This window comes from Platalea leucorodia (assembly GCF_965183815.1).
Source record: "Platalea leucorodia genome assembly, chromosome: 5".
NCBI lineage: Eukaryota > Metazoa > Chordata > Aves > Pelecaniformes > Threskiornithidae > Platalea > Platalea leucorodia.
In genome coordinates, this window is record NC_138827.1 from 52,905,028 (window position 1) to 52,927,357 (window position 22,330).

Consider the following 22,330-nt stretch of genomic DNA (forward strand, 5'->3'; position numbering starts at 1 on the left):
AATTCAAACAACAGACAAGGGAGTGCAGCAAGGATAACACAGAAAATTTAAGTATATTTTTGTAGTTTTGTTTCCCCAACCTCAGTATTAATCCTTAAGGCAGTTAACTGTTACTTACAGTTAACTCATACACAGTTAACTCATTCCCTCTTAAGCATCACATGAAGCCACAGGTACTTCTAAAGATACAAATAATGTAGGAAAATACATTAACTAATGGACCTGTGACAAAGTCAACAGCTTCTGCAAAGGAAAACTCCATGTACAACAGTCACTATACATAATTTTTCATCGGTCAGGATAAATCTTAGACATAAGAATATCAAAGCTTTAAATCAAAGTTTTAGAAGTATTCCGTCTAATGCTTAGGCTAAAGGAGCCAGGCTGCATATTTTCAAGGTTTGTTGCTGATTCAATCAGCTACTGAAAACAAAAGACATGCTATTCTGAGCTTTCTATGAAATTAGTTTCCTCATTGTATAATATTCTAAACTTAATCAAGTGCATGGTTGCCTGAAATGTAAGTCTTCGAGTTCAAAGAAAACGTGCAGCAGTCCAAATATCACTCCACTTCACTGACAGCTATGTAAATCTATTGCTTGCATTCAGCATGTGGGGGTCACATTTCAGGTATAGCCATTCTGTAGTGAAAAAATATATATGTATATATAAAAGCATCCCAAAAGAATATTTATTCTAGCTTTTGCAGGCACATTTTATCCCTAACATATGTTTCTATATTTTCAATTTTCCATAAAAGAAGAATTTGAGAGCAAGCATTTTCATAGAAAGGCAAAGGAAATCCTGGAAGGTGTGACAACAAAGACCAAAAGCGCTTTCTGAAATTACATTTACAAATTCATGAAAGAAAGGTGGCATCTTTCCAAACGGTACCTCTAATTCCTTTGCCATATAGGTAACAAGTAGCATACTTAATTAGAATGTAGTGTTACATTAACCTAACTAAGGCTGCCTCAAAAATGGGCTCACCCCTCGTCCTGCCCTGCCGCAGCTATACGCTCCCATCTCGCCCCTTACACCACACCTAGTGACAACACAGCTACACAGCCTATCAATCTCATTGCTGTAACAGAGAAATGGGGGGAAGGAAGTTTTCTAAATAAAAAGCCTACAAATTACTGTGATGCATCAGCCTTGCAATCGCTAGAGAGGGTATACTGAAGAGACAGAACATGCAGTAAAAGAAACCTCTTCTGGCAAGCACACAGCCTGGATGAGGCACAGCCTGAAAGCGCACCCCCCGTATACGACAATTTAGTTTTAGATTCAAGCTGTATATGGTATTACCTAGACAAAAAAAAAGTTATATTTTGAAACTGGACTGCTTTTGAGACAAACCAGCCATATGGAGATGGCTTTGTCATATGCAGCATATGATAAAAAAATATGAAGGTCCCTATCATCAATATTCAGTTGTCAGTTTAAAAAACAACTAATGAAAATTAACAAGAAAAAAAAAAATCTTAGCTGCCAAAATATTTGGGTATGTCCACAGAAACCTACATAAGAGATTATTAGAAAGAGTATATGCACTAGCAGACTACAATTGATCTCCTTTTGGTTAGTTCACCTCAGCAGCTGCAAATTTGCTTGCTGATAGGGGAAATTACTCTTAATTGGTATGAGCACACTCATCACTAGAAAGGGAAAAAAAATGTTTAACAGATACAGGCTGTAAAGATGATCTATAGGTCTCTCGCCTCTTCTGAAGTGATTACTGTAAAATGTATTCAATACTAGCTCAGCCCCTTAGAAGAAAGAACATTCCTGAAGAACATATGAATAATATTGCCATTTGGGGTTTTATCATAAAGAAGTCATACATAAATTAATGTAGCAAAAGGTATCAGAATTTACCCCTATATTAAATTCCAGATTGAATTTAAGTGATGTATTCATCACTTATGTATGCTTTAATTGTTCTACACACACTCAGGCCCTTCTGGTTTTGTTACTATTGCAATTATTGTGAATTGCCCATTGCTAGCTGTACACTGCTATGGTAAAACATGCTTTAATAAAATGTTGACCACTAGTACTGTTGTTAACAAAGGCATTTTAAGAGACTTTAAACAGCAATTGAGAAATAAAAAAAAGCTAGATATAAAGTATACTTTTGGATCCTTTGATTCTTAGTGTTCGTCTCCAAGCATTTAGATCACTTTGTTTAATTCTTATGGCCTCAAATGTTAACGTACTGAAAGCAGCAATTAATAGTCAGGAAAAGGTGGTTTACTCTCTTAAATAAATGTATTTAAGATTTTTGAAAAATTAACTTTCATAAAATAGTCACAGGAAGTATTCCTTATTTTAAAGACTGACTTCTGCATCCTTCTCCGTGTAAGCAAGTATAGGACCCCAGACTGGGCTTTTAGAGAAAGCAGTTCTTGACGGTTTGAAACCACCTTTCAAAAATCAAGCAACAGAATCTACAAGGAGGTTGCTCTCAGCTTTAATTCAGACACAAACCATTGCAACTACAAATTACAGCTAGTAATCCAGATTTTCAAGAGACATAGGTAATTTTTAGATAGAGTCACTGCATTTGCATATGCAAGCCACTTGCACATGCCAACGTGGCAGTTCAGCAACCCAGTGACACACAAATGGCTCTCTTATTTCAAAGTCAGACTGAGGCTGGCCTGAAATTTTTTTGAAGACTAACATTACTGTTTATTTACATGTGCAATAATAGAAATTCATTAGCCTTACAAACAAGACATTTAAAATCCAATTACTCTGATTTTCAGTGCAGTCTTCTGATTTCCAGAATGTAGATGTTATATGGATAATATCACCTAATTCTGCTCATACTAACTGCTCCATTACAGTAACATACAAAACCCCATGTTTTGTCTCTTCCTCTCACCTTCAACAGCTCCAGCCCTTGAGTAACGCAGCCTCCTGAATGCCGGTCATGCAACCTTTGTTTGAAAGCAGGGGATGGTTAGGAAGAAGTGAGTTTTAGATGAAAGAGTAATACCAAGAGAAGGTTGATTGTTTAAAAAAAAAAAAAAATTACGCTCTCAGGAATTGCAGCTCTCTTACAATGGTCCACATACGTAACAATTTGCTTCATCTAAGCAGTGCTCTATGCTGTAACAGATAGATGCATACACACAGAATGAATATATTACATAAAGACAACACACACTGCAGAGAACTTCAGAAATGATCCAATTTTACTCAGTGGCGTAGAATACCATTGTTTAAAACATCTTCATACTATGGCTGCTCTTTAAGCATCAGCATCGTTACTGCTACAGGAAAACTGAACACCTATTAACAAAACAATATTAAAATTAAACTAGGATACCTATTAATGTTTTATCCACAAAGGAGTATGGATTTTTAAAATGTGCTCTGAGGTGCCAAGCATTTACCGGAACTACCAGCTATTACCACACACTCTACTGTAAAGAAATATCGGGACACTGAGACATCCCTGCTCCATCCTACCTAATGAAACACTTTTTATCTGCATCAATATACATATATGCAGAGTCTATGAGACAATCAATTTTAATATCAATTCTTCCAGTAACCATCATTTAAACCTATTCAGGCCATAATATTGATATTACCCAACGTTTTATCATTCTGTTTGAAACGATGGGCATCTATGCTCCCCTGGTTTTGCAGATAACAGATTATAAATTCACACAGACAAAACAGAATGCGGTCTCCAAGAGGGCAAATACAAATCTCATTTGCACTCTACCCTTCAGAACAAATGTGTCAATTTATGTGAGTTTTAGAGCCGGTAGGTCATGCAGCACCCCAAGAGCCAGGAATTGTATTGAGAGTGTCATTTTAGTGCTATCATAAGTGGTTATGCATGGAAAAGAAATTGCAGGAAAATTCTTAATGTGGCAGAACATTTTATAATTTTATGCAGGCCCTGAAAAAAATATTATTGGCATTATTTTCCACCTCAACTATCATACATAAAAGGTAAAATTAAGGTGACATAAAAATAAAAATTACTAATGGATGCTACTCCTTTTTTTCCTGAAAAGAGCTGTCATTACATTGAAGAATTTCTTTGAAGATGAAGAGTGAGCACAAAATTTTCCCTTTTGTGCACACAAAATTGAAAGATTTTCTCCAGATGAGCTCTAAATGAATCAAAACTTGGCAAATTACATTCACCTTAGGGACATTTTATTCCTGAGTTTGTAAGACTAGTATTAACATTTACTATGAAACTAGGTACCCCAGTACATTCATAATAAACTAAACCTTTTATCTGAAGTCTGAATTTGAATGAAGCTATTTAAAGAATTAAAATTCTGTCAACTTCTGCTCTTCAGAGGCACCATTTTTTCACTAATTTCTAATAAGTATTTTCAGTTCATATATACTTTATTATTCCACAATATGCAGCACCACTAAAATAATTCAAACAAGTAAAAGACTGTAACTCAGCACTAACAGCTCACCTTATACCAAAAATGAGGCATCCTATCAATCTAACCAACATATGATCTGATTTTTCCCTACAAACCACATTAAATTATAAAAATACCAAGAATCTACTTGCCATGAAATGAACAATCTCAGTTTAAGAGAAGAGTTAAGTACAAGTCATCCTATTCAGGCGAAGAGTATAGTCAGGACCCTGAATTTGAGGAAAGCAAACTTCCAGCTCTTAAAGGAGTTAATCAACAGGACCCCCTGGGAAATGGCCCTCAGGGACAAGGGAGTAGAACAGAGCTGTCAGGTCTTCAAGGATGCTTTCCATAGAGCACAAGATGTCTCGATCCCCAGGTGTAAGAAATCAGGCAAGGAAGGGAAGAGGCCGGCATGGCTGATCCATGACCTGTTGGTCAAACTAAAGGGCAAGAAGAGAACGCACAGGCAGCGGAAGAAGAGACTGGTATCTTGGGAAGAGTACAGGGACACTGCCCGGTTGTGTAAGGATAGGATCAGGAAGGCCAAGGCTCAGCTGGAGCTGAACCTGGCGAGGGATGCAAAGAATAATAAGAAGGGCTTCTACAGGTAGAACCAGAAAAGGAAGGTTAAAGAAAGCGTACTCCCTGTGATGAGCAAAAGTGGCGAGCTGGTAACAACAGACAAGGAGAAGGCTGAGGTACTCAACAACTTTTTTGCCTCAGTCTTCACTGGCAACCTCTCTCCTCACGCCCCCCAAGTCAACGGACCATTTGACGGGGATCGGGGGGCAAAGGTCCTCACACTGTAAGTGAAGATCAGGTTCACGACCACCTGAGGAACCTGAACGTACATAAGTCTATGGGTTCCAACGAGATGCATCCCAGAGTCCTGAGGGAATTGGCTGATGTAGTGGCCAAGCCACTCACCGTGATATCTGAAAAGTCATGGCAGTCAGGTGAAGTCTCTGTGGACTGGAAAAAGGGAAACATGGCACCCATTTTTAAAAAGGGTAGAAAGGAGGACCCTGGGAACTATTGACCTGTCAAGCCTCACCTCTGTGCCTGGGAAGATCATGGAACAGATCCTCCTAGAGGCAGTGCTAAGGCACGTGGAGGGCAGGGAGGTGATTCAGGACAGTCAGCATGGCTTCACCAAGGGCAAGTCCTGCCTTCTATGATGGAGTAACTACATCAGTGGACGAGGGAAGAGCTACAGATGTCACCTATCTGGACTTCTGTAAGGCCTTTGACATGGTCCCCCACAATATCCTTCTCTATAAATTGGAAGGATATGGATTTGATGGGTGGACTGTTCAGTGGATAGCAAACTGGCTGGATGGTCACATCCAGAGGGTAGTGGTCAATCACTCGATGTCCAGATGGAGAACAGTGACACGTGGTGTCCCTCAGGAGTCCGTTCTGGGGCCAGTGCTGTTCAATATCTTCATCAATGACATAGACAGTGGGATCGAGTGCACCCTCAGCAAGTTTGCAGATGACACCAAGCTGAGCGGTGCAGTTGACACGCCTGAGGGACGGGATGCCATCCAGAGGGACCTGGACAAGCTTGAGAAGTGGGCCTGTGTGAACCTCATGAGGTTCAACAAGGCCAAGTGCAAGGTCCTGCACCTGGGTCGGGGCAATCCCTGGTATCAGTACAGGCTGGGGGATGAAGGGATTGAGTGCAGCCCTGCTGAGAAGGACTTGGGGGTACTGGTAGATGAAAAGCTGGACATGAGCTGGCAATGTGCTCTCGCAGCCCAGAAAGCAAACTGTATCCTGGGCTGCATCAAAAGAAGTGTGGCCAGCAGGTCGAGGGAGGTGATTCTGCCCCTCTACTCTGCTCTAGTGACACCCCACCTGGAGTGCTGCGTCCAGCTCTGGAGTCCTCAGCACAGGAAGGACAGGGACCTGTTGGAGAGGGTCCAGAGGAGGGCCACAAAAATGGTCAGAGGAATGGAACACCTCTCTTATGAGGAAAGGCTGAAAGAGCTAGGGCTGTTCAGCCTGGAGAAGAGAAGGCTTTGGGGAGACCTTATTGCGGCCTTTCAATACTTAAAGGGGGCCTATAAGAAAGATGGGGACAGACTTTTTAGCAAGGCCTGATGCGACAGGCCTTCGGCTGGGGCTGCACAGCTAGAAGGAGCGTCCCCTGGGTGGTGGATAGGGGATCCCTCTCTGGAGGGTGCACCGGATAAAATTGAAGAAGGTGCCGCGAACCAACGCAGCCTAAGGGAAGGCCACCCTAACAGAAAAACCACTGGCCCTCCAAGTCATGGGGGTTGGGCAGGAGGCCAACTACCTCCTCCCAGAAAAAAAAAAAAAAAAGTTGCAGAAACGACGAGCATCAACTTGAGATGGAGATGGAGAAAATCAGTAATGAAGTGAGGAGGAGGAGATGGAACTGGATCGGTCATGTCTTGAGGAAAAAACCAACAGAAGACTGCGCTGTGGCCCTTGGGACTCCAGAGCACGCAGCCGCAGACCGATCGAAGTGGAAGAACGATGTTCGCGCCTTGTGTGCCTCCTGGCACTGAGAGAATTCAGATTCAAAGATGCGACAGGAGAAGGGGTAATGGTTTTAAACTAAAGGAGGGTAGATTCAGACTGGATATAAGGAAGAAATTTTTCACAATAAGGGTGGTGAAACACTGGAACGGGTTGCCCAGAGAGAGGTGGTAGATGCCCCATCCATGGAAACATCCAAGGCCAGGCTGGATGGGGCTCTGAGCAACCTGATCTAGTTGTAGATGTCCCTGCCCATTGCAGGGGGGTTGGACGAGATGACCTTTAAAGGTCCCTTCCATCCCAAAGCATTCTATGGTTCTATCCTTATCCTTTCAGAAAAGGTAGAGAAAAGTAAAACGTAAGGAACTGCCTATAGATAGTAAATTTAAAAGAAACATGAAACTGGAAAAGTTGCACATACATCTCAAAATGATCAGTTCCTCTAGAATTATTTTGCTTAATATCTAAGTATCTCATTCAAAAAGCAATAAAACAGGTATTAGTAATCTTTTTAGTCAACTGAAAAAAATCACAATTTTTTTAGAATGATAATTAATCCTTTTTTAATAGGATCTTTTATAATTGATAAGCATATAGCTATGTCATCCTTGATATCTAATGTCTCTAAAAGTTAAGGGAGACTGTTCCTAATTAGTAGAGAGAACAAATAAACATGCAAAGAAAAAACTAGAACGACAAAAATATAATAGATCAGCATTTCCAAAACTTTTAAACTTCTATTGCTGGGAAATTTCTTCAGTGCAAAAAGACAGGCATGCTGTGTTTCTAATATTTGTAATCACAAATTGGGCAAGGTACCATTTTCAAAGATTTCAGGACGCTTTCTTGCAAAAGGGGTAACCTTTATAATTTTTAGTAGGCTATTTGCCATAAGCACGTGTCAAAAGTAAAGATGGTAGTCATACCAGTTTTGGCTGTAGTCCAGGACAACAGGCTACTTAGAAATATGAGAATGCTTCACTTCATAGACACATTTTTGAAAAACTGCTGCAAGAAGAAACCCACATGTTACATGCTACTCTTGATACTCTCACATGGTTTGTGACCAGACTGCTTAACAGACAGAGCTCTGATGAAATGGGTCGCTTCCCACTGCACTGGGCAGAGAACATACAAGTTATTCCTCGCTATGTAGATGCATAAACTCCCCCATTTTCAGTTAGGGCAAACAGATGCAGCATTCTGAACACAAATATTTGCTACAAAAATACTCTAATGTTTCAGTCCATTAACTAACCTGCTGTGGCAGCTGGTGAACAGTCATCTTTTTAATTAGACACCCTTACTGATTAATTAGTCTCAGAACACTGAGCAGTGGAACCCTGCACGATGCCATTGGGACAAAAAATATTGCTCTTCCTAGGGCTAACTTAATATCCTTTGGTATTGCTGCAAATAACAAGCTTGATTAATTTTCTACTCAAACTAAAACAGCCTTCCTATATAAGTAATTCTGTCTATCCACAGCTAAACTGTTTCAACACAACTGTTTAACACAAATTTAAAAAAAAGAAAAAAAAACAACCAAACAACCAAACCACAAAAACCCCACAAACATGGTATCAAGGCACCACTTTCAAAGTTAACTGCATTTAATCCTATTTGCATAGACACAGTGGCTCATTTGTAATCTCCACTTTCCATTTACTAACTATATGAGCAAACTAGCAATAAAAATAAAAAAGCCAAGTAAATATTAAGTATGAAGCAAAGAAGCAAATACCTGTTCTTGTTTGAACACTTTGGGTAATTTCAAAGTGCAAAAAGTAAATACATTTCTACATTAGTTTCATATGAAAGTTGATCTTTACTTCAGTCCTTTGAGATCAGTTTGCAGATAGATGCACTAAGGAAAACAGATAATTAAAGTTAATTCAGCACATGGAAGACTGATGATGAAACTTCAACGATACTTGCTATTTTTAGCTATTTTATTTCTAACTTTTTATTTTGGACAAGAGGCCACTATTACACCTTTGGGAGAAGACATGATACAGACATTCATTTATAGGACTTCTCACAGTCCTACCACTGTGAAAAAGTTTCTGTTCTCAGAAAATGCTTACAGTAATGAAATACAGCTGTTAAAGAATTTCAAAGATTTTTCTCTACTGTAGCTCTTCCTTTTCTGTAGAGGTTTGTAACAGAAGTGTTAAGATTGATCTGATGACCAGCCAGTCAGAGATTAGCAGCAAAGCTACAGCACATCACCTCTGCCACCAGGAAAACAGGCTGGAAGCCACAAACCCACCCACAATGAGGAAACAGAGACAAAGAGCAGCAACGCTGTCTTAAGATTTACACAGGCGGAAGCCAGCAAGCTTCCGAGGGAAAAGACCACACCATGAGAATTGTTTGGCTCCTACAGAGTACCAAAAACTTGTCAAAAAAACAGTTTGTTGTCACTAACCAAGAGAAACCCAAGAGGCGTAGGGATGACTTTGTAGCCAGCATCCCTTGTCCTCCATGTCACACACAGCTGATCCTGGCCAAGGCAGCTGACCACATCCACTGTAGGGCTTGTGACTACATGGGTAAGAGAAAATTAATGTGTAACATATAACTCCATTAGTGTATGCAGACTGTTTCCACTTGCCATCATTTTCTGTTTTTTTCAGCAAACAAGTGCTAAAGTTTAATTTTTTTGTCTGGGCCTAAAAAAACTTTTAACCTGAGAGGCCTCCAGAAATCTGAAACTTTAACTTTCGTTGGTTTTTTGTTTGTTTGTTTGTTGTTGTTGTTGTTGTTGTTTTGTTTTTTGCTTTATGATGAGAGGATTTGCCTTGTAGGAATCAGAAATAATAATACCGGTCCAAACAGAATGGATAAACTACATATATTAGCTCCAAATTGATTAGATTTCATCCAGGCAAAAAACAAAATACAGTTGGTCCATCTTCTGCAGCAATGGAATGTACTTTCATGTAATTGGTCCCTACTGCATGAGAATTATACTTTTGTGTCATTAGTGCCAATTTAAAATTATTATATTACCGAGATAAATTATTTTCATTATAGGGCAATATTTAATCCCCAAATCAATGCCTCTCATCTTTGCTTCAGACTTTGGAAGAATTCTTAGGATTTTCACTCTTCTGTAGAATGGCTTGAAATGTTATTGGCCCAGACGCAAAACACCATTACACAGTCAGCAGACAAAGCTATTTTTTGGCCAACTCTTCTGAAGCCTGACCCTTTAATTAGTTATTATCTCTAACTGTTCTGGGCACATGCTCATATTGCCAAAGGAAATTATGACAATAAACAAATAATCTTATTTTTGGTTCTCTTACAAGTCATTTGGAAGGACAGCCATTTAGTCTTTCTTTAAGACCTTCAACTCAAAGTCACCATCCGTCTGAAAATGGGCATTCACATTCATATGCAAATTTTCATTGCTTTTGAGTTACATACTGCTACCAACATCTACTTTATCTGAAACCAGGTTTCTTTTTCTGATCATACTTTAAAAAATAATAATAATAAATTTAAAACAAGTTTTGTTTTCTTAAACCAGAGGAGCATTTAAAAGTAGTCTATATAAGCTGTTTGATGAACTTTATATATACAGCGCATTTCTTAATGGAAATCAGATTGTAAACTGGAAGTCTTTTATAAAGAAATTATACATTTAACAATCATAAATCCTACCTTAAAATGGTCCATCCAAAAGTTTTCAAACTACAGAATGTGAATGACTGCCTTCTTTTTTTGCTTTCATTATTTTACTTATGCAACTACATACAACCCTGACAGCTGTTACTTTCCAAACTCAGGAAAAAGGACTCGAGCGTAGGTGATTTCAAGAGTGATCAGTAACAGCACTACAAAACAGGCACCCAGTCCATAACACTGAAAAGGATGTAAAGAAGTCTTGCCCTACAAATTCAGCAGTGAGAACACATACAAGAATGAAACCATCTAAAACACAAAAGCAAATGTTAATAATAGGCAGCACAAGATGTAATAAAACATCTGTCCCAATTCAGATGCAACAAGTGTTCTACAGTAAGTTGCTTTGTGACTGCCATCAAGCCACGGCAGATTTCTAACAACGTACACATCGACAGTGCCTGACACCTCCTCTGAAAGGGACAGTGTCGAGTAAGGGCAGCGAGTGGGGCAAAGTGGAGTGTAACTATTGCTGAAGACAGTTACCAGTCACCTCAACTGTAACTGGGGTAAACTGTGGCTTGTCACTGGTCAGTTTATCAGAGCTGAATATATATCTCGTCATGGGAAATATTCATCTGAGTCTCTTGAGAGGAACCAGTGAAGCTGAACATGAAATAATGTCAAGTGGGCAGGAGAAAAAACTCTATCAATGAAGTGCCCCTAGCTTATGCATGGTTTTCTACTTACCTTCTTTTAACAAATGGATCTGACATGCTTTTACAAAAGCTCTATATACAAGTACCAGTATTACCCTTTCATTATCATCACACAAGCAGATTTTTCTCACTCTGATTTGCGTTTGTGTTTCCCTTAAATATATATACACACATATAAATGTATTTATCTCTGCTGGTGTATCTTTTATTTTCCCCTTTCTTTACTGTGCCACGTGCAGCAGGGTCAAAAGCCTACGGCACACATGCCAGAAAGGTAACTAAGGCAGATTTTGATTGTCATACAGTACAGATTTACATATATGTCAGAAATGAAGCAGCTGCCAAATCACAACTCCTACTCTCTAAAATTGTATGCAAGACCTACTATTGTGCTCCAGTCAAAATTTCTGAGAGGCTCATGGTAATCACCAAGCTGAAACTCAGCGGGAGACGTGAGATATAGCAAGACAGTGCTTGTCAGTAAGAAAGTATTTGAGAGAGCAAAAGTATTTCTTTCTCCCTTCCCTCCTGGTACTCCAAACTCAGCTAGAGATGGGAAATGTACAGGTGTGTGAGTGCTCTGATATGGAAAAGGAAACAGAGTTCACTAGATCATTCGTGACAGACTGTTGACCTCCAGTGCAGAGGACTAGAGGGCATGCCTTTTGAGGAAAATAAGTAAGGCGTCAATTTTTCTAAATAAGACAGAGACTTTATTTTGCTTTCTGTGCTGAACTGAAACACTAAAACAAGCCCCAAATTACCCTCTCCTACAGAACACACTGAACAAAACACTCCTCTAACTGAAAAATATTGCAGTAGATTTCAGAGCTCTGCATGCAGATGGATATACACACTATAACATGCACACCAGATCTGTTAAGTGCTGTGAACAGTAGTTGGCCCATCTAACATACTAGACAAACTGCATGCAACTGGAGTAGAACAACAAATGTGTCTCTATCTCAATCTCTAGAGTGAATTTAAATGTTGAGAGTCTGCTATCATTCAGTTCATCACATTTTTGGCCTGCCAACAATACAATTCTTCTCCTCCACTGGTGAGCAGTTTCCCGAGTTTCACCAGGAGTTAACCAGCAACAGTTCCAGTTTTTACTAGATTTCTCTGTGTCCCCCCATAAGAGGTAGCCATAAATTACGCATCATATGTTCAATACTAATTATTCCAGCTATCGGGTTCACCTTTTACACTATGATAGTAAAATGACAGTTTTCAAGATTTGTTCCTCAAGTTAGCCCTCTGAAATTTTCTCATAATCCAAGAAATCAAAGATGTCAAAGATGCTTTTAAAGCCAAGCCTCATTCAAAAAAACTGGCTGGTATTCCTTACCTTACTGGTAAGTACTGGCTAACACTATATTAATTCCTACAGTACTCCATAGCATTTGCTACAGCGTTACACAGTTCAGCCATGTTATTTTGATGACCAGACAAAAAACCCCAACTGCACCCATATAAACTTACTTTCTTACACATCCCTGGGTGCAGAGATTTTTCTAGTGATTTCCAGGTGCCCTCTTTCTCAGTGAGGTACTGCAACTGGCAATTTAACCAAATGGTGCAGGTAAGGCTGAATGACCAGAAAGGGGAAAGGGCCGGGGTGTTGGGAGAGCAGGCTCTTACGAAGGACCTGTTAAAATGAGCTAGGAGACAGAGCAGCGCGGGACAGAGTGTTATGAAAGGTTCAAGCGACCTAGGCAGTAACGGAGAGCTGTTTAAGGGAGAGAGCTGTACCAGGGGGAGTTGCATGAGGAGGTAAGTAGGTAGCGGGTCAAGGTCGCAGATGTTACTACCACCTCCTACTTCTTGTATCTCAGCACACTTTATTCTCAAGACTGCAAGTGCAGAACACGGCCACCTCTAACGACCTCGGAATGTCTTACAGAAACACGCTCAGGAATGCTTACAGGATGTACTAGTAAAGTGGTCAAGACACCCACAAAAATACCCAGCTTCCAGAAGTGAGCCTAAACAAGAGAGAAACGTTAAGCAGAATGACCAAAATACGAGGAGAAAATGAATCTGTGTAAATGTATGCGTAAACTGAAAGAATCAAGATTAATGCTATGTATTTGATGGGAAGAATAAATAATTACAGAAAAAATAAAGTACATGCTGTTGGTATATTGGAACGGTAGTATACCAACAACGCAGAAAAAAGAAATCAGCTCTGCTTTTTTCATACAGGAAAGGCAAGTGAGCAATCATTAATACCCAAATAACTCTGAAGTTTAACATGCATATTATTGTTGAGACACATAAGATAAAACTACAGCAAAGGTTTTAGTAGGATTCAGAGAATAATATATACATCCTCCCCGCCCCCAATAGCTTAATTCACATTACCAACACACCAAAATGAAACTGAGAAAAGTTCTGTTCACGGACATAAATACCAGATAATAATTCATTAAAAAAATTAGCTGACAAGTTTTTCTGGAGTGCCTAATATTAACTATTCCTAAAAATGGGCCTTAGCTTTGGTTTGGCATAGACTCTCTCTTGTTCATTTCTTTTCATGAATCCTTTCATGCAACGTCTGCCAAACGATGTGATCACTAGCAGTTATATACAGTCAGACTATAGAAGAAATTTTGTGATTTCAGAGAAAAGTGATTTACTTCAGAAAAAAAAACTGAGTTTGCTAAATGCTTCAGTTCAGAATAGGATTTAATTTTCTAATCCATAACAGTGTAATATTTCATATTAAATACTGTATGCAATATCATCTTCCAAAATATATATCACTGAAATATTTCTATTGTGAAAAGGCCGAGTATAGCAAGGTATTTTTAAGGCATAAGGCCCTAGCGTCAAGATAAGGCTTGCATTTTAGAAGTTTTCCACTCCCTCCTCCGCTGTGAAACAAACATCTTCCCCACTTTTGGAAAGCAAGAGCAAAATAATGGAGGTGGTTTTGATGCAACATACAGCTGACAGATGTCCTGTGAATGGTTTCTAAGGAAAATATAATCCAACTATAACGTCAAAAAGAAAAATTTACACTATCCAAACATCCTTCTTTATTGGTAAAGGAAAAAGAAGCCATGAGGACAGATCTCACTCTGGGGACGCTTTTAAACTTTACAAACATAGCAGGTAGGTCAAATTATGAGGGCAAGTATCAAAAAGATATGACAACATTATCAAAGGAAACTTTTACTAACAACATCTACCCCAGAACTTTTGTATGGACAGATGATTCATTCCCTAGATAACAAATCCAACACTTTCTATGAGCAACATATAAAATTATCTTCATCCGCTTCTGCCATTATGACCATTTTTGGGACTGCTGTTTTTCTCAGTGCTTAACTAACCTGCAGTGGCAAGAATTTTAGAACCCCAAATGGTGAGTTTACCTCCTGACACTGCAGAGAGTTTTTGCTACTACAACACAGCGGTTCTCAATCTATCCATCACATCTATAAGCAGTCTGGAACATCTATGCAGACAACTTCTTATAATGTTTAGTGACTGCACCGATGACATTAGGATACAGAATGGGAAGAGATTCCCAACAGGATTCTCTTCTCGAATCGCCCATACAGCAAGGACACTGGTTTCCTGCTAGGTAAAAATGTTTTTAACATTCTTTTTTAAATAAACAATAAAGCAAGAAATGCCCAATTTTGTGGGGTTTTGTTTGGGTTTGTTTTGTTTTTTAAACTAAAAAACAAAAAATTAAGGCATACAGAGAACAGAAGCTGTTGAAAAACAAAGCAATGAATTTTAGTTTATTAAAAAAAAAAAACAAACACCTGAACAACAGGCTGATGTGCTTATTATCATCACAGCAAGTGAATAGAAAGCTAAATGTCAAGCATTACTACAGATATAGGTCAGCAATTTCTATTGTTAATGCCATTCAGCAGGTACCCATGGCAGGAGGTAAAGTCACCTAATCACAATTTCAGTTGCTTAAAACAAGTCAAAGTGTTTCACTGTTCTGCTACTTTGCCACTGAATAAAGCTGCTGCTCAGTAGAATTCATTTTAACCAAAGGAAAAAAAACAAAGAAAGAAAGAAGAAAAAAAAAAAAATCACCTACCATTGTGATGAGAACTCTATATTTATCCAGCATTGCCTGGTTGTCATGGCATCCTGCCAGCAACTGCCAAACCTCTGCCCTTAGTGCTTCTGGAACACCACTTTTCACCAGGGTAGATAATCCATTTGGTCTCACCACAAGATTATTGTGCCTGAGAAACAGACAATCATTTGCCTATTTTACTCCAACTACGAGAGTAGAAATCAAGACAAAAAATATTCAAACTTTTTCAACTTTCCAATGTTATTCTTAAAAGTAGAGTCAGCAACTAGCAACGTAAACTTCTCTTTCACTCGTTACCCTAATTAGTATTTGTCAGATGGAAAGCAAGAATTCTGCAAGGATTTACAATAAGAACCAGTGGCAAAATGTAGTGATACCCAAATTCTCTAGGTTTGGAAAAATTAATGAAAATTAGAACAATAAACAATTGCAGAGATTGAACTAAACTGGCTAATGAAGAACAATTTTAATTGAAAGAGAAAACCGTGCCATCTGTGCAGACAATTCAATTTAAATATTTGTTCAACATATACATTTAGCTTAGGTTAAGAAAAGGAAATTAAAAATAACCTAAACTGTATAGAGAAATAAATTTTGGAAAACAAATAAAAGCCAGATTTAAGAGTACTGACGTGAAGACTGAAGTTCCAGTTTTATACTTAATGCCAAGAGTATGCTGCAAGTCCCACAAAGCAGTAACACTTGCACATACCTTGGTAAAATCCCACCATTCCAAATAAATGTGCCTATTAGTTTAAGCTAGCATTTTACTATCTGTTTGTACACACAGCAAGAAATGTAGGAAGACAATTGCGGGATGACTTTTTTTATTTTCCAAGGCTGCATAATTAATCATACAGAAGTTGGTACGCAGAACTATGTAAAGGCTGTATTCAGACAGGTTGAATACTAAAGATGTGTTTTTCAAAAATAATCCAGTCACTGAGCCCATACATTTAGGATAAAATCACTGCATACGCACAATATTGCAGAGCTTTCACTCACAGATGTTTAAAAATCTTTTCTGAGATAATAGTGTTTACTGATCTGGATTAAACCTCGCTTTGACTTACTATGGCAATTTTCATAGCAATGCAGCAGGAAGACTGTGTGGTTTGACTCTGTTCTTTCTAATGCAGGAATTGCTTTGCTCTCTCACTGTTTTGACCATTGTTAAGTTTTTCAACTCTACTGGTAAGAGAATAGTGAGAGTGGCAGTTTAGCCAAATGCTAGCAAGCCGCAATTAAATAAAATAACTGGCAATTTGACCCTCGATTTTAAGTAAATGTTTCGAGTACTCATTCTTTGAAACAGGTCATTAAGATGTGAACAGTTTACCACTACTGTTTTTAAATTTAAAAGGTGCTCTAAATAAATTTCTTCTTCCTATACTCAGAGGATATCCCCTTTTTTCTAAATGACTTGAGAATTAAAAACAGAGTGTGTGATTATGTAATGCTTTAGAACAAGGCTTTAAACACAACAATTATTTTAAATTTTAAATGTGTAGTGCAACAAAAGTAATTTCAAATTTTATCATTCGGTTAGCCAAGTTAAAACCCAACTAGTCCCTTTTCTCTTTTTCAGTACATTTTACAGCAAGTCACATTAGACTAATGGTCTTGTGATGGGAAAAAAGCTAGAAAGAAAAAACAATATCCACAGAAATATTAAAAGAACTAGATACTCTAAGCGGTTACAGAATTATGAAACGTACATTCAGGAATAAATAAATAAAATACACCAGAAACTTAAAGCTCAAGTTGCGTGAAAATGAAGCATTCATAGCACACTTCAAATCAGGTTAGTTTGGTTATTACATGGATTTTGTCATATGTATTATATATGAAACACAGAAGGCCACCTCTGAGGACTCGGCAAGCAGATAAAATAAAAAGAACAGCTAAAAAGATGCATTCCCATATAAACATAACAGGGAATTTTTCAGTGACACCAAGAAAACAATGCAAATACTTTATGGCAACAACTAACAGAGATGCACATTCCATGCTGTAATACCATCCTTACTACTAAACATTCACAACTGAGAATTAAGCATCCTACAGTATACCAGATTTTACTGGATTTGTCATATATTTAGATAGTTTTACAGTAGAGGTAATACTTTAGCAACATTAGTCCATGCAGTAAAGCATAACTCTGTAACTTTAATAGACAATTTCTCCATTTCTGAGTGTCTGTTTGGGAAGCAGCTTGATCATTAATAAACCTTGCTCTGCATTCTACAATAATGAGCAAATGCACATTTTTCCCTCCTTTGTGTAGAGGCCCAGGCACCTTACATTCCTAGACACTTTCTGACACCTGCTTGGCCAGACTATAACAGAAAGAAGCATAAAATAAAAGCTTGTCTTATTCTAGTCTTATCCTCTAGCACGTGGGAAAAAAAGGGTCATTCATGGATGCTGACATCTTTAATTTGTTACAAAGTGCTGTAATTCTCCTGCGCAAAATTCAAAGACATAATTTTAAAGCATCAAAGAGGGAGGATACAGAACAGCGATGCATAGACTATGCTCCAACTTGACAAACAAATATTTCTGATTAAAGACTCCTATTGACCATTACGGCTTTTTTTTTTTTTAAACACATCAGAAATAGTTAAGTACTCAGCTAAACTAGCTCAGCTTGCAAGAACAACTTTAACGCTGAGGATGCAGTAAATACTAAAATAAATTAAAAGATATTCCATTACTTTCCAACTGTTTATTGTATCTTTTGGGTAAATTATCTTATTCTTATTCCGGTTTATAAGTTTGAAGGAGTCTCTTGGAGCAATGTTTCTGCTGAGTCAGTCCGTTAGGTTATAGTGACATTTTAATGAAATGACAAGAAACAATTAAAATGCAAGAAATTTTTCACCTAAGAGACAAATCAGCACACCAGTTCTCCAAGTGGAAATGTTAATTTTTATTTACTTACTTTTTTTACAAGTGCACAGATATTCCACTAGCGTATGCTGCAGTTTTCAACACAATTCTATTTTTAGTTTTCAAATTGTTAACATTTTTCATCTGTTACTGTTTCCAAGTCTTGTTCTTAAAATGTAGCTTAACACTACTCAAGAATTCAAGTATTTTATACACTTGAATTTCTCTCAAAAGGTAATATTGCTTGAGACACTCCTAAAGAAAATGTTTGCTACTGCTAGTCTTCAAGCTGGCTGTGATCTCCCATTTCTCATCCCATTTTTAACTCGTTTTAACTAAGGTGTTTTAACTACTGAATGATTCTCTGAGTTAAGTGTATAAGTTTATGTTAGGACTTCAAAATAGTTTACTCCAAAAGTCTTAAATGTTTTGTTTCATTGAATAGTATACTTGAGTAACTTGAAGAAATAGTTGGTTATGTGAAACTCGAGAGAATGAGCTGTGGGTGGTTCTTCACTTCAGCATGCTTATCCACAGGAGTCCAGATATTTGTCAAGGGCAAAAGTTAGAACTAAAAGAATCAACTGATAGATGAATTAAAAGAAAAAAAAAAATTAAAAGTAGCATCTTCCAGTGCAAATGCAATGCAGATTAAAACAAACCTGCCACACAGTTCTTTATGGACTCAGGATGGCTTCCCTCATTGGCCTTGGCGTGCCAGATATAAAATTGCAAACAATTTATAAACCCTCTCTTGGATGTTCTTTAGAACAGGCCTTGGAAAGTTCTAAACAACCCCAGAGCAGATCTGTTTACAGCCTTTTCAGGTGAGGAAAACACAGTTGTCTATAGGGATCAACTGACTTCCACACTTTTCCTCAGTATTTTCTTAATCATTCAGAGGGTCCATAGTGAGAATATTTGTACAATCATTAAAATAAATTAAATATTTGTGCTTTCCCAAAAAGATCTTTCATTGAGGCCAGAAACCTGGATGACAGAATAGTTAAAAGCAAGCGGGAGGGAAGGGTTCCAGAGGGAAGGGTTCCATTAAGCTCAATAAAATCTTGTGATGTCTCATTTAGTAACCTTTGCATGAGATCTCCATTAAAGGTGAGGTCAGCAGGAAGAGGCTGCGTTTCTCTAAAGCTACAAAGTGACCACATAAAGGGGGGAACTGCCCGAATAAATCCTTAAAATGTTTTTCAGCACTCTTTTTGGAGTTAGGAAAAGGAAATTTTGCCAATTCCAAATTAAGGGCCTCTGATCATTTTTGTCTCAGGCAGCCGGAGCTACTACTTACAGAGGGAAAACCAAATAAGTGGTTCTGGCATTTGCTAATAGTAGAAGGTCTCTCAGAGGTAGCAAATATGCAGATATTTTCCTCTCTTGGCAAGGTATACGCTGCTACTGAAGCACTTAATTAAACCAAAGAAATAACACTGTTGAGAACATACTCTAGGCTTACAAATATTCTTCATCTTACTCTCCAACAGAAACAGTTTCAGCGAGCATCAGTGTCTTTCTAGAATCCCTTTTCAAGTGCTTACATGTAGCACAAAAAGAAAAAAAAGTGTGCCTCTAAACAAATCAATCAATTAAATGTACGTCAGCTAGCACAAATGACTTAAGACAGGACAAACTGGAGTTGCTCTGTCTTTTCTATCCTAGCACTGAGAGGCACCAAGTTTCGTGAGAGCTTAACATCCAGTCCCAAGGAACATGGATGGCCAGAAAGTTCTGCATTTGAAGACTCACACCTGCAGTGTGAGCATACAGAACATATTCTCAAACACTGAAAAAAACAACACTTTTGCAGATGCTGTGGGAGACATTTGTCAAATAACTGCAAGTTAAAATAAGAGGATTTACCAGGTCCTTTTAAACTAGGTTTAAAAAACAGATTCAATGTGTTTTATATTTTAGTTTTTAAACTGTGCAAGGTGAAGATTTTCAAACCTCCTGCTCAAGAGCACATAGTCTCACAAAACAAATAAAAGATTAGTATTTAAAATCTAAATTTAAGAAATGAAGCATTACCATCTCCCCAGTAATTCGCCCCAGGAATACAAAATCTTCTCAGGACAGTCCTTTGACACATCACCAGTGCCACTGGAGAGTTCATTATCACTCTCTGGAAAGGAAAAGAAAAAAAAAAAAAAAAGACAAAACAAGAAAACAAAAGCATGCACACAATTACCAAAGAGAATAGACATTAAAGATGCATACATATAGGTCTCAAGACAAATTCTTTTCACCTATCAGTTTTAAAACCACAAAAAGACATAGAAAATATTAGCGGAACCATAAAGAATGTTTAGCAGACCTGACAAACCAAGTGTATTAATAAAGTTACCATAAAGTTTAAGAGAACAAGATTAGGGAATAATTCACAGCACTGTTACAGGAAAAAGGGCTGGGATCTAGGAAAGCATTACATGAGAAAAGATTCAAGGCTGTCAACTATCCATTTAATGAAAGTTCACAATGCATTATTACCTAAAAGTCAGATTCACTCCAGACTCCACATAAAGAGAACTCTCTTTTAAAGCATAGTAGATAACACTACTTCATTACACTGCATCCCTTACATGCCATTCTGCTCTCATGTGGTACTCTGATCTCAAGCAGCCTACCCAGAGCCACAAAATAGTTTCTTTTACTGAAACAAGTTCATGGAAGAGCAGCAAAAACAACACTGTGACATTAAAGGTCATATTGCATGGAACAGAAAAGAATGCTTCAAGTGGAAAAGAAACCTCGTAAGTATTAAGAATAAAACACTTACGGAGGGATACATATCATTATATGACTAATACACAAAACTAGAAGGGATAATGTGAGCCTGGGATAGCATGCTCAAATAACCATCCAATTCAAGTAACAATCCAATTTCCAAGTTTCTTCTGGGTCTATGCAGCTGTCCACAGTGAGCTGAACAGTCCTCACGTGAACATGGTTTTGCAGTTATTTGGACTTTTTCCAGTTTTATCTGAATAAAACACTGCTAAAAATTAAACATGAGTACAATTTCAACACCACCAAACATTGACAGGGCTCCAATTCTCAGCACCTTTACTATGAAACACAAAATAAACAGACACGCTGCAACAGCCCCATTATCCTCGGAGGCCTCTGAAGCTATAGACAGTTTACACGTTAGAGGGTCTCCAAGGCTTCTCTTTCCTGTGAACTGAGCTGTCTCAAGAAGCTAAAATAAAACACAAAAGGAGGACCAAAGCTACATCTGCTCCCAAAATCCCCTAGGTACTCTCTTCAACACAGCTCAGTCACATCTGGTTGCTGACCTAGTATCTTTAATTCCTCAGGTATGTTAAACACTTCACGTCCACCTTTATGTAGCCAACAGTAGTAGTTCAGGTAGAGGAGGATCTTCAGTACTTGCACAATTATCCTCTTAAGTCTTCATCCTTGTCATTCTCACTTCAATTACACATTTCTAATTTATAGTCTCAGCAATTGTCAAATACAAGTCATTAATAAAAATATCATCAGTGCTTGAATTTGACAACTAACTGTGAGGACAAAGATAGCATATACTGTATCTCAAGGACAATTAACAGCAAAAATGCTGCCGTGAGAGGAGAGAGAGGCATATCAGAAATCTCTTTGTATTTCATATTGAACATTAGATTAGTGAAACCCTTAACGTTGGAACCTGTTTGTACAGCTTTACAGGCCCCAAAATACAAGACCAACCTGCATTTAAATACTTCCCCTTAGAATTTAAAAAAACAAACCAACCAAACAAAAAACCTCCAAAAAACCAAAAACACCACAAAAACACCCACGCTCATCATAAACCTACAGGAAACTTGATATTAATGTTTCCCAATCTTTTGCATACATTCACTAGATCTAAAGATGGAAACAGAAAGATCTAAAACCCCCAAATTTATAAGTTTAACTAAAATTTGGTATCACTATAAAAGGATTCCCAGTAACCAAAGGAACCCATTAAGTTCCAGTGGAAGAAATATATTTGAAGACTCAACTTTCCTTTCATTTTAAAATTATCAAAAATATTGTAAAGGCAAATCTCCTCACCTTCCACCCAGGCCTGGTAA

At 38.0% G+C, this 22,330-nt stretch overlaps 1 protein-coding gene across 9 annotated transcripts in view; it reads right to left on the minus strand.

Annotated features, from left to right (window-relative positions):
* The window catches only part of RABGAP1L (RAB GTPase activating protein 1 like), a 266,858-nt gene that overhangs the window by 188,097 nt on the left and 56,431 nt on the right, over positions 1–22,330 (minus strand). For all 9 annotated transcript variants that reach the window (XM_082312703.1, XM_082312693.1, XM_082312699.1 and 6 more), the window contains 2 exons: positions 20,283–20,376; positions 15,348–15,498 (listed from right to left, as the gene is read on the minus strand). In XM_082312703.1, the coding sequence (XP_082168829.1) occupies positions 15,348–15,498; positions 20,283–20,376 (245 nt within the window). The remainder of the gene's footprint in view (positions 1–15,347; positions 15,499–20,282; positions 20,377–22,330) is intronic.